This window comes from Paramormyrops kingsleyae, chromosome 11, assembly GCF_048594095.1.
Source record: "Paramormyrops kingsleyae isolate MSU_618 chromosome 11, PKINGS_0.4, whole genome shotgun sequence".
Lineage (NCBI taxonomy): Eukaryota > Metazoa > Chordata > Actinopteri > Osteoglossiformes > Mormyridae > Paramormyrops > Paramormyrops kingsleyae.
This window is the reverse complement of record NC_132807.1, coordinates 2,075,588-2,087,893: the sequence shown is the minus strand read 5'-3', so window position 1 is coordinate 2,087,893 and position 12,306 is coordinate 2,075,588. Positions and strand designations below refer to the sequence as shown.

At 40.9% G+C, this 12,306-nt stretch overlaps 1 protein-coding gene across 4 annotated transcripts in view; it reads right to left on the bottom strand.

The window, feature by feature from the left end:
* Positions 1 to 12,306, bottom strand: part of LOC111848089 (SH2 domain-containing adapter protein F) — a 111,224-nt gene that overhangs the window by 74,552 nt on the left and 24,366 nt on the right. For all 4 annotated transcript variants that reach the window (XM_023819832.2, XM_023819834.2, XM_023819831.2 and 1 more), the window contains exon 2: positions 11,358 to 11,487. In XM_023819832.2, the coding sequence (XP_023675600.1) occupies positions 11,358 to 11,487 (130 nt within the window). The remainder of the gene's footprint in view (positions 1 to 11,357; positions 11,488 to 12,306) is intronic.

Genomic DNA, 12,306 nt, shown 5'->3' with positions numbered 1-12,306 from the left:
GGTTTTAGCTTCCACTACAATAGCAGGAAGACTATTCCATACTCTGACTACACGCTGTGTAAAGAAGTGCTTCCTCAAATTTGTTTTAAAATGTTCTCCCGCTAATTTCCACTTATGGCCACGAGTTCTAGTATTTAGACTAATATTGAAATAGTCATTTGGCTGAACGGCATCCAGACCCGTTAGAATCTTATAGACCTGAATCATATCCCCCCTTAGCCTCCTTTGCTCAAGGCTGAACAGATTCAGTTCCGCTAACCTCTCCTCGTAAGACATTCCTCTAAGACCAGGAATCATTCTCGTAGCTCTTCGTTGCACCTTTTCTAAGGCAGCAATGTCCTTCTTGAGGTATGGTGACCAAACCTGCACACAGTATTCTAGGTGGGGATCTTACTGCCGCAAGATAACTGACAGAGCCACAATAAACCAAGCCTGAGCAGCACACGTGGCTGACGTGCATTTGGTACCATGTCAACACCCTTAATTACATTCTGTTGAAAGTAAACAAAGTCCTTTCTGATCTCAGGAAGGCTTTACAGGCAGAAAGATGTTTCAGGCTAAGAAGCAAAAAAAGTACCCAACACTACACACATCCTGGCTCGTACTGCTGAAAAAAAATCTCATCGCTATACGCATGGTCTCTATTCTTCGCTTGCTGATGCTTGCTGTAAACAAGCCTAAACAGAGGCAAAGTCAAATGTTTGGCCCCATTAGCTTGGCATCTGTGAACGCTGATATTCCCTTTGCCTGGGGAGAAAGTCTGAGGCTTTGTGGTTGGAGTGGTTCAGTGCCCACACCTGCTCTCTCAACCCTGCTCAGAGCAAAGGGGCAGATATACATTTCTATTTGTACAAGTGCCAGCACAAATATATAGGAATGTTTTAATCTTCACATATCCCATCTTGCCCTCCTTTTAGGACATACACACATACAGGAGATAGTGAAATTTGGGGTCAGAGTGCAGCCATTTATTCAGTGCAGCTGGTACTTTGATCAGGATTTTCCTTTTGCCGTCAGGAGACCCGCATGATGGGACCACTGGTGTCTATTAGAGTCAGCCATCTCATTCAACCTGACGGTGTTTTTTGACACCCTACATGGGTTCTCCAAGTGATAATGTGGGTAGCCTTTACACACGGTCACACACAAATTCTCACACAGTGAACATAGTGTTTGTTTAACAAAGATAGACAGACAAGCAGGCAAACAGACCAACCGACCTACCATAAACAAGTTAATGCCGAAGGACCACTCTTGTGGACATCATGCCCGCCCGTCTCCCCCCCCCTCCCCCCTCCCTCCCCTCCATCCTGGTTCTAGCTCCATACTTACCCACATTCACAGGAGATTTATACTCTCCATTGAACTTAGAAAAGAAAAAAATGAAAAGGAACAGAGTTGGTTGTGTGTAGGTGGTTTTGTCTGTATGAGTATATGAGTGTATAGAAGTTTTGTGTTAGCTCGAGTGTGTTCACTCACACCTCAGCAGAATGTGGTTATAATTTAGTTAAAACAAAGCAGTCAGAAAGTCTGCAAGTGACTTCCATAGACAAAGGGAACATTGGTGAAAAGATTTGGGGTGGGGGGGTGGATATGGGGGTGGAGGTAGCTAGTAGAAGCAGCTTTCGGAGAACCAGCTTTTTGTCATGGCTCAGTGCAAGGAGAGAAAAAATGGGTCATAATGGTAAACTTTAGCTTCAGGGAGAGAAATAAAGAGGGAGAAAGAGGAAGGACAGACAGAAGGACAAGTGGCAGCTATTTCTCTTGTTACTGCCAGCCTTTTTATGTATGCCAGCCAGCATTTCATAATGCAATTTTGTCTCTTAATCGATCAGTGGCTCCAGGAGACGTCTACTCCAGGTGAGCAGCCATGGAGCTGACACGCACGCACCAGCTGCAGCCAGGGGCTCAGCTCTTTAATCACTTTAACCAGAAAGTCAATAACCTTCATGAGTCAATTACAGAGGGGAAAAAAGCCACAAGCATAGGACAGAGCAGCTCTCTGTCCAGAAAACCGGTTACTCCAACTGATAAATCATATTCAGAGTGCAGGAGTCTTCCTGGAAGATATATTCATGTTAATGTTAGTGATAGTAAATAAGCCTGTAAATTGCCTGGTTAGGCTTCACATCACAAAGAACCGACAGCATGTACCTATCGCAGAGGACAGCGAGAATGGCCGAAAGGAAAGGAACAAAGGCCTGCCTGCCTCTCAATGCTCATGCGCGTAACACGCAGAGCTGGACACACACACCACATCAAATTAATAGGAGGCAGAAAACAATTACAGCTCAGCCCTAGTGGCTAAGCCAAGGCAGGTCGCTCACCACTATTGATTGATAAGACACGTTAGTGGAATCAGGACATGGGGGTACGTGGAGGAGGAGGAGTAGGAGGGACACAGGAGCAGCTGCACATTGAGAGAGACGTGACAGGCAAAACCACACAGTAACCCAGGACTGACAGTACAGTCTTTATGTGCATGCTCCTATAATCCATGCTAATTTGTTGTTTTATCTTCTGCCTATTTAGGAGGCTACAACATGGACCCTGGCATCACAAACTAAAGCTGCACCTGCCTTTGTTATTCCTTCCTTAATCTCCTCCGAAATCCAGCACTACATCCCCTGAAAACTCAGTAGCCAACTTGGAACACCTTTCACTCAAGTTTGCAATAGGTTATTTTGGGCCTTAAACACACATTTTGATTCAAAGCAACTTTCTATAGTTGTCTCCATCTACACGTTTCACATGAAGAACAAAAAAAAATAAAAAGCTCAAAAGTGGCTCTGACTGGAAGAGACTGCAAAACTTTCATCAAGACACTGCATCCTTTAACAGTTTTTCTCTGCTTACCCACACATATACAGTAGTAGAGTCTTTTTAGGTGACAAAATATCCAAAGCACAGATAGCATGCTGTCATGAGCGTGTAGGTGCGTTTAGCGGTATAAGACTGCAGTATATATAGATTTATAAATAGCTACCAAATGCAAAGATATTGCAGTCACAATATGATTAGGGTGATATCAAGTTAATTTCACTGAGTTTTGTGGGTAAACAACACCCGGTGTAGAATCCTTGAAGGTCATTTCTGTGGAAATGTTATCTATAAATGAGCTTAAAATGGAGAGGAAAAGACCTTTAGGATATCTCCGGAAGACATGCCAGCTTGAGAGAAATCCACGGTTCATTAGACATCACTGAACTTTCCACTGTGGCTCAGTAAGCCTAATAAACCATGGGGGTGGGGATTGGGGGATAGCATGATTGCTTCATCCTCTTATTTATCGTGGGGCTCCAGCTTGTTTGCTGATGCATTGGTTCTGCTGTGTCTGTGTCATATTCTTGTATTCTTGTCCTCTTTTGAGCATACTCTATAAACACAACAATGACTGTAAAATGCAGTTAATTGACAGTTGATTTAATTGCCTTAAACTGACTCTGGATTTAGACTATACTTCTGAATGACCATTCACTATGGCTACCTACCTTTCTTGTATAATTGAACAGTTTGGTTTTTCTTATGTTTCCAGTTGAATACCAAGCTGAAGTGACGCAGAACTAGCATTTGAAGCTCAGTGTTCCTCAAAGACTTGCTAGTTAGTTCTAGTTTGTCCACCATAAGGTACACGGATTCTGGGACAAACATATATTCAAGTTGTAATAATATTTTGGCTGACTTGGCTGGCTATTTTAATGAAAATTATTTTAGTAATAATTTTATGCAGAAGTGAATAATCAACTAGAGGTTGTTGGAATGACAGCAATGCATTCCCCAGACAGCTCCGCCCCTTACATATTCTTTCATCTTCTCAAAAAAAGAAAAAACCTTCATTAAAAGCCTTCTCTCAATATAACCGAGTTTACCAGACCTGTGTCTGTGGCTGTCCTTTCAAGTGCCAGCACTAAGTGACACTACTTCAATTTTGGTGCGATTTGTCTTAAATTAAATAGGTCCCTAATTATCATAAAATGTTCTAGGGAAGTCTGAAAATGATCCATCATAACACTTTAAGTTATTGTACTACCGAGATTTGTGTCAGCTACCCGTCTCTTTGCTACCACTATACTGCTGTGCTTCAATATTAGTTCAAAATGTAATTAATTCTGGACCTTGATGCATACAATGCGTCTGCAAAGTTTGAAAAAGATCAGTCAAATATTTTTTTCAACGACATAAGTCTCCCAAAACCATATATGTTGCCCATCCGAGGAACACAAACCGCCCTCTAAACCTATCAACACATGCACTTTACATTACATTATTTTAGAGTATTCACTAATCTGTCTGATAAGGGCATTAGATAAGTATTTCACATTGCACTTTATTACACGGCTCTCTGGAATGCTTGATTCTGATTGGTCAGTTGAGACATTTGCAGGTTCGTTCTTTTCAAATAATGACCGCTCCAAAGTAATAACGCATAGCCGGTACTACTTGTATGTTTAAAATCAGTCCGCGCCAACAAAGATTATTGTTTAAAAATGTTAATTTAAAACAAATATGTCAATAAAATGTTTCAAATTTATATTCATGTCCAGTTTTTTTCCTTATGTGGCAAGTAGCCGTGTAATAAGCGGGATTATGTACAGGCAGCCGGTAGTTATCGCGAAATAAGCCCCTTCAGTGTGATACAAGACCCTCCGCTTCGTGTCGGGTCCTGATCACACTGTCGGGGCTTATTTCTGCGATAACTACCGGCTGCCTTTACATTATCCCTTACATAACACATTCCAAGTCATGGTAATAGCAAATAGAATGTGGTCCAAAAATGGTAGAAAGGTATTAAGCTGGGCTAAATTCCAGCTCAGCATGCATTTAGCAACACAAAAAAACTATGAAAATTACTTCTTAGTTAAAAAAAAAAATTCTGGTTCTGTTGCAGCATCCTAGCAGAATGACTGTCTTTTTTATTCATAGATAATAGAATTCTGTATTAGTGTTGTACGGGTCCATATAGACATTTTGCACAACCCGAATGTGCTTTTTTCCCCCCATCAAATCCAAGTTCATGCTTCTCATTCATTATTATTTAACAAATAACAAAATTATTATTTAATGAATGCTTTTATCCAAAGCGACACAGTTGAGAAAGCAGAGTCGAGGATTCAACAGTGAAATCACTCTGCCGACCGTGGGAGTTTAACCAGTGACCTTCCAAAAACAAACACAGCATCCTATCCCACAGAGTCACACAATGCCCCAATAGGAGAGAATGTTTTACCTGGAGCACCAAGAAGCCACCTTTAACAATGCTGTTCGTTAATGGGAAACAAAGCAACCAGGCAGCATGATGTGCAATGCTAACGCTGACATACAATGTTATGCACATGCAACTGTTGCATCACAAGGACTGTGATAGTCAGCTGGATTCAGATTAAACTTGGGCGGCACCTAATTTTTCATTCTGTCATACTATCCAGACATTATACCGCAGCATACTTTATTTTGATGGTAATTGCAAAAGCGTCACTATTTTGAAATCATGCCAAAAAAATTTACCAAGCGCTGGTCCCCACAATAAATTACATCATCAGTAGTTTCACTGAAACTATTTAATATTTGGAATTTTTGCTATATCATGTATCCCAAATAGCCACAGAAACAAACAAATCTCCATAACCTAAATGATTTGTTAACAACTAAACTTCGTACAAGGCCTCCGGAATGAATGTCCTCATTAGATCTGGAAGTGATTCAATCTTAGTCCATCACTCATCAAATCACTCATGAAATCAATGAATGGCTCATTGATGGAACTGTCAGTATTTTGCCACGGTAGGGAAAGAATGTGAATAAATATATATATATATATATATATATATATATATATATATATATGGATCTGCACAGTCTTGAAGTTGATGAATAAGACGAGGAGGAAATCTGTTATCTGGAGAACATTTACTGCAACTCTTACACAAGAGATTAAACTGGGGCAATGGCTGTACCACTCATAATAAAACAGGGGGTTTAAGAAATTCTCTGTTACAAAAGTATATATTTATGGCTGATTCGTGCCAGACCTGACACCAGAGGAAATGTGGTGGGCTATACCTGCATTGCAAGCAGTGAGAAAGGAAAAGTCTTGTTCTCAAAAGTAAAATCATTCACTACTTATTTGAACAAATCCAGACAAAAACTGGCTGATGACTCCTCCTTGCCACTGACACATGTTTCAGGTTAATGTACAGAAAACAGTACTTCTTCCAAAGATAAATATTAAAACCTATTAAACACTGTACTGTCCCTAAAAGCCACGTCACAGGAATAACTTTTCAGGGACTTTCAGTAGGTAAACAGAAGTGGATCTCAACTGAAAGATTTGGAAGTTGCACTGTGGTGCAGAATACAAAATTTTGTAAAATACTAAAGCAGAATCCATGGAAACCACAGTTTCTATGCCTTCTCTTGAGAGAATTTCTAATATGAAATACTCAGAAACCACTCTGCATAATGAACTCCTTTTTTATGCATCTGAAAGTACCCCAGTAAATAAAGGCAGAGCCAGAAATATGCTAAACTTCAGCAGAGATAACCAGCCTGACCGCAGTATGTCAGCACTATTCAAAAATGCTCAAATGCAGCTTGACTGCACAGCAGCAGAGCTTAGGAGCAATGTATCAGAACGTGTAATTTTATAAATAGTATAGAAACTGCACATCTGGTCAACAACATAGTACTTAATTTTTTGCAGATGGTTGTCATCATGAGTTAGAAAAACTTTTTGTAGCATATACCCACCAATAGTCGCTGGAGTGAGAGAACAAAAAAATGACATCAAGTGACACTTAGCACAATTCATTAGTTACAGGCATTGGAAATGAGGACCCGCAGTGGGAAATGTGTTCATTATACACTTCCCTAAACCTGTAGGACAATGTTTTCCAATCCGAACCTTGGGGACCCACAGCTGGTCCATATTTTTGCTCCCTCTGAGCTCCATGTCAGACAGTCTACATTTTTGCTCCCTCCCAACTGGGGGAATAGACTCCATTCAGCTCGACATGAGACATGAAAGACTTCCCAGTGTGGCTGTGTTGTTTACCTCGAGGTGACATTTCTTTGGAGAAGTGGGGCGGTAATTTATGTACAAATAGTGATAACACTAGACATACTTCTAGTTAATCATGAAGAACCTGTTTTCACCTCAGTTCCGTCCCACAGGCTACATGCTCTCCAGAACAGACACATATGCCGCTTGCACAACTTTCAACTGAAAGAACAAGTCTCACAGTGGCAGAAGCTCTTCAGGAATGAGTATGTAGAGACGAAAGCAAGAGCACACCTGTAACCAGTGAGAGGAGAAGAAAAGTACCTGCATCAAAAAATTTGGGAGCATAAACCCATCTGACCCTGCCTGTTCCTGACAGGTCACGACAGCTATAATGGGGTAAAGATAACAGACTTTAAATCACTGTAGTCTTGTGAAAGAATTTTCCAGGCTTCTCATTGGCCATACCTGGAATAGCTAGGATTCCAAAATATTGGAATGGAACACTGGAACATTAAAAAACAAAGGGTAGGACTGACAACTAAGAGGAGCAAATGTCTCAGCCAGTACAGCGTGAGCAGAGATGCATCACTGAGATAGACTAGTCAACAGAAAAACAGTTGAAAGATAAGTGTGGGAGGGAGTTTGTACATTATACCATGCTGACGTTTTAAACACAGATCCACACACTGCAGAATGCCACAAAACTGTGATATCTGAGATAGAAGTACATAAGCTGGTGGTCACACACACACACACACAGCTCCCCATGGAGGAAGGGAGGCAGGGATTAACCACAGGACTTTGAAGGTTAGTAAGTCATGACATCCATTTCCAGCAGGTTAATAAATCACCAGGACAGAAGCTCTCTGGAGCCCTGCAAAGGAAGAAGGTGGATTATAGAGGAGTCCGTCTCTCAGTCACCCGGGTGTTGTTCGTAACACAGGAACGGAACAGGAGGATTTACATTATGGGTTTTTTGTCTTTTTGTTATTAATCAAAGAAAACTTTCTGTTTTATGGACAGAAATATTTAATATGCAAACAGGAAACGGCAAGCATGCATTCTAGTTCAAGTTACCCTGCAGGATTCCTCCAACAGTGAGACGAAACCATATTTCACTCAGAAACATAGAGAACACTCAGGCACTCTTAGACCCTGTCTTCAATAGGCCTTCAGACCAAAAGAGTATCCTAACCACAAATTTTGCTTTATGCACTCTTGAGGCACTCTTCACACACATCACCTGTTCTGCACCAAATTCATAGAGCACCGATGTCCCTATGTTTGTATACAGCCCCCAAAAGAGTGAGCCGGGTTCAATTGATACACACTGCAACACGCTTCCAGAAACGAGAGCATCTTAAAGAAAAGCAAATTCCTTTATTCACAAAGCAATTCAAAGAAACGTCTGACCCAGAGAGCAAATTGATCAACATACAATACATGTGACTTAGCATTACCAGTGAACTGACCCTGACACAAACAGACACAGTAGGGATGTTCCGATTGAGTCAGGCAATTTCAATCGGCTGATTTTCAGTCTTAATTACTCAAATCGGTGGCCTTTAATTTGGCAGATCTCAAATACCAATATGTGTGTTGATTACTTAAAATATGTGCAGAAAGTTTCAAGCACAACATTGGCACTATGTCGTCTCCAGTCTGTCAGTGTTACCAAAAACCATAAGAAAATAGGTTTGCAATTTGTAACATATGTGCAAATGAAGTCTTTCACAGACGATCATATGCTGAAGCATTCAACACCACAAACCTCATTAGACATTTGTGTCATTACAGAGAGGAGTACGAGAAATATGAGTGCCCAGGTTTATCTTTGTGTACGAGTGTGGAAGGTTTGCGGTTATTCGGTATAGCGCAAATTTTTGATGAGAAAAGGAACAGACCCTCTCCAAAATATCCACAGATGCTTATATTTCGAGACAGACAGACAGATAGACAGACAGATAGATAGATAATCAGCCTTTGTTTCTTGGAAAAGCACAGGCCTGTCACCAAGTCCCAAATTCTGACCTGCTTTGTTTAAATTATTTTTTGTGGTACTAAGTGGCTGTCTTTCTGTTAAATGTTGAAAACATTTTTTAAACCAGTTTGAGGTTCGTTCTTAAGCCTCTTCATTTTATCTTATTTTCACAGCAATCGGTATCGGCCAATTATGCTTCCAATGATCACAATCAGCAATTTCCCCCAAATCCCTGATCGGAGTCTCCCTACAAAACACACTGACATTTTAATACACGTGGTGTACCAATTTAAGTGTTAAGACACATTCCATTAAAGGCTACAACAACTGAACCACTAAGTGATTTCACCTACAGTATAACTGCTGCTGAGGTGTTTGTTGAGATGATTTGCTCTGCTGAACCGCTTATGTTGTGGCTAAGCTGGCTCCTACCCACCTCCTCCTTTAGGGCTGTAATCGCAAAACAATTAAACTGCGACCAGTGAACTGAAAGCTACCATGGCAAGGACAGGCACAAAACAAGCAAATTACAATTACATAATCAAAAACTAAATAACAATGGAAAAAAATACTAAATGTAATTATGCCCAGTTTATTGATCTTGCTCCCTGAAACACTACCCAAACTCTTGCCTGTGTGTGAAAATTCACCCCAGCAGATGTTACTTGTTTGATGACACACTTAAAACCCGCAGGACAGACATTAGACCTCCTACTGCCTGATTTAGCATTAGGGAGCTTTAAAGGAACTCAATTAATACAAAACTGAACAGCACCTAGTAAGACCCAAAAAAAGGGCAATGTATTCACCAACCGTAGAGTAAGAATTAGTATCTTTATAGCCCAAGGGTCCACTGTGATAACAGATTGACTGTTTTCTTCCTTTTTTGGGTTTTCAGTGGTTTATAACTAAATGGCATCTGAGTAAAATGAGAATTCAGAGTCTTGAGTTAACTGTATATCACAACTGAAAAAAGGCAGGGAAAATGTAAAATAATAGAGCAGAATATGAACTAGTGGCATTAAATCTTAATGCCCTGCCCTACATGCAGAAACAGAATTAAAGGTCAAAAGTCACAAGGTACACTGAGACAGACAAAATGGCATGTCTGTGACTGAACTAGAGAATGACACAAGGCCTATTAAGGCTCTTTTTAAGACTTTTAGGAAGGATAAATGTGCTGTTATCCCCAAGGGAGCGCAGCCGAGTGGAAGATGGCACCTGGCATGAGAGCAGTTTTCATGCCACAGTGAATCCATTACTCAGAACTCCTACTCCAAAGGCAGAATGACAATTATTTTCAAAAAATGTGAAAATCCTGAATCAGGTTCTAGATTTGGTAGTGTGCTGGAGCCATTAGTGCCAGTTGTCTCCTTCCATAAGGGAAGCAAACTGGACCAGCGATACCTGTTCAATTCTGCATTCAGTGAAAATCTCAGTGATCAGGTGGAAGCCTGCCCTCCTGAAAAAATGCCATTTCCATTTCACCTTCATTCTTACTATGGAAAATAGGAAGTACAATAGAAGAATTGATTTACTATTGAGATGACATTCACCTAACTGGTGTGAGTGAGCATCCCCCTTCAGAATACTAAGCACAAATCTCCCAAATGAGAGCAAAGCATTGCACGTGAGGCTTTTAGGGAAATACCCTTAAAGCAAGCAAAAATGCTCTTTCAAGCACAGCATGTGCTCTCTACTGAAGTGAAATAGCTTCTCTGCAACAGGCCAAAATCGGCAGTCCTTTCAAATTCAAGTGGGAAACGTCACGGATCCATCTCAATTTTGATGGATAAGGGAGGAGACTGGTATGGTAGCTAGCCATAATTGCTAAGTTGCAACTTCAGTAGAGTTTGCAAAAGGTCACACGAGAATTGCCGTTTCTTTCTTTCTTTCTTTCCATCATATCACCATGGAGAATGGGACACAGGGATAAATGTATATCTCTTCTGAAAGACTATGCTTGGTGTATAATTGAGAGCATGTAGCACAGTGAATAAATTACCATTACTATAATGACACTGCAATAAAACAGTGAGCTTGTTATTACAGCACTGAAACACAGGATAAGTCACTTACTACAGGCACATATGTAGAATGGCTCTGGCGAAATACATCTCTGAAGATGCGGCTTATGAAAGGGATCCCTTCCTGAGTTTCTAATGTCCTAACTGAAGTTCTAAAAATGGCAGTTAATGAAACCCAACCAATGACATAAATCAAAGTAGTCAAACAAGACAGTGTCCTTCACAGTGGCCATCTAGTCAGTGTATGGAAGGCCTGTAGTAACGAGGACATAGCAAAACGTGTCTGAATGGGTCCATAAGCCCCAATTCCACAGGGTTCCTGGCAAAGAATCAATGAGCCGTATCTTACCTGCCATCATCTTCTGGGCCTCATATGGCTCCATGTAGCCATCATTCTCTGGCACCTTCTCTGAGGTGTTTTCCCCCACCCCAGCCTGCTCTGCATCAAAGGGGTCAGCATAGTCCTCCAGGATGATAAGCTAAAAGAGAGAAAGACCAAGAGGTGTACAGAGAGCAAAGAGAATTCTGTCAATTCAATTTTTTTGGTATACCGTAATTAAAGCTAACAACACCAACAAGTGAACAGCTTAAGAAACACTGATTTAACTACATTGGATTAGCTTGAGTTGGAATGGGGTGGGATCAGGTTTGGGGAGAGGATGGATGAAAGGCAGCTGACTGAGGCAACCCAAACAGCTGGAGCCCACCCAACATTTGAGGCCCTCAAATGCAGCACTCCCCTCTAACACAATCCCTCCTTTTCTGCATATGTCAGTCCATCAGGCACAGATGGAGGACTTAACTAACTTAATGACAGGGTCTGGAAAATGGTCGAGGAAGAAGGAGAAAATAAGTTCGTAGACTGCCTTGTGCAATGAAAATGGTATCACATATATGAGGTGCTGGCAATGAACCAGAGCTAATGGTAGGGTTACCCTCTTAATTTGAGCGCAGCTCTAGTGGAAATGGAAGCCTTTGGATCAGGCAGCACAGATGTTCCTACTGGAATTATAATCTCTCTCCATAAAGAAAATCAAAACCTGGATCACTTTTTAACACCGTGCCCAGCTCATGCTAGCGAGTCATGCTTACCAGGGACCATATTAGCGTAATATGGAAGGTACTGTTAACATTGCACAAAACCTGAGTATTTTAATTATGGAATAACACTTATGAACGCTTAGGTTTGGGAAAACTACACCTCAAACATGGCACTGCTGATGCAAAAGGACCATGCATCTGACACCACAAAAAAAAAACCACAACACCAGTCCCTATCATGGTACTGAAGTAACTGC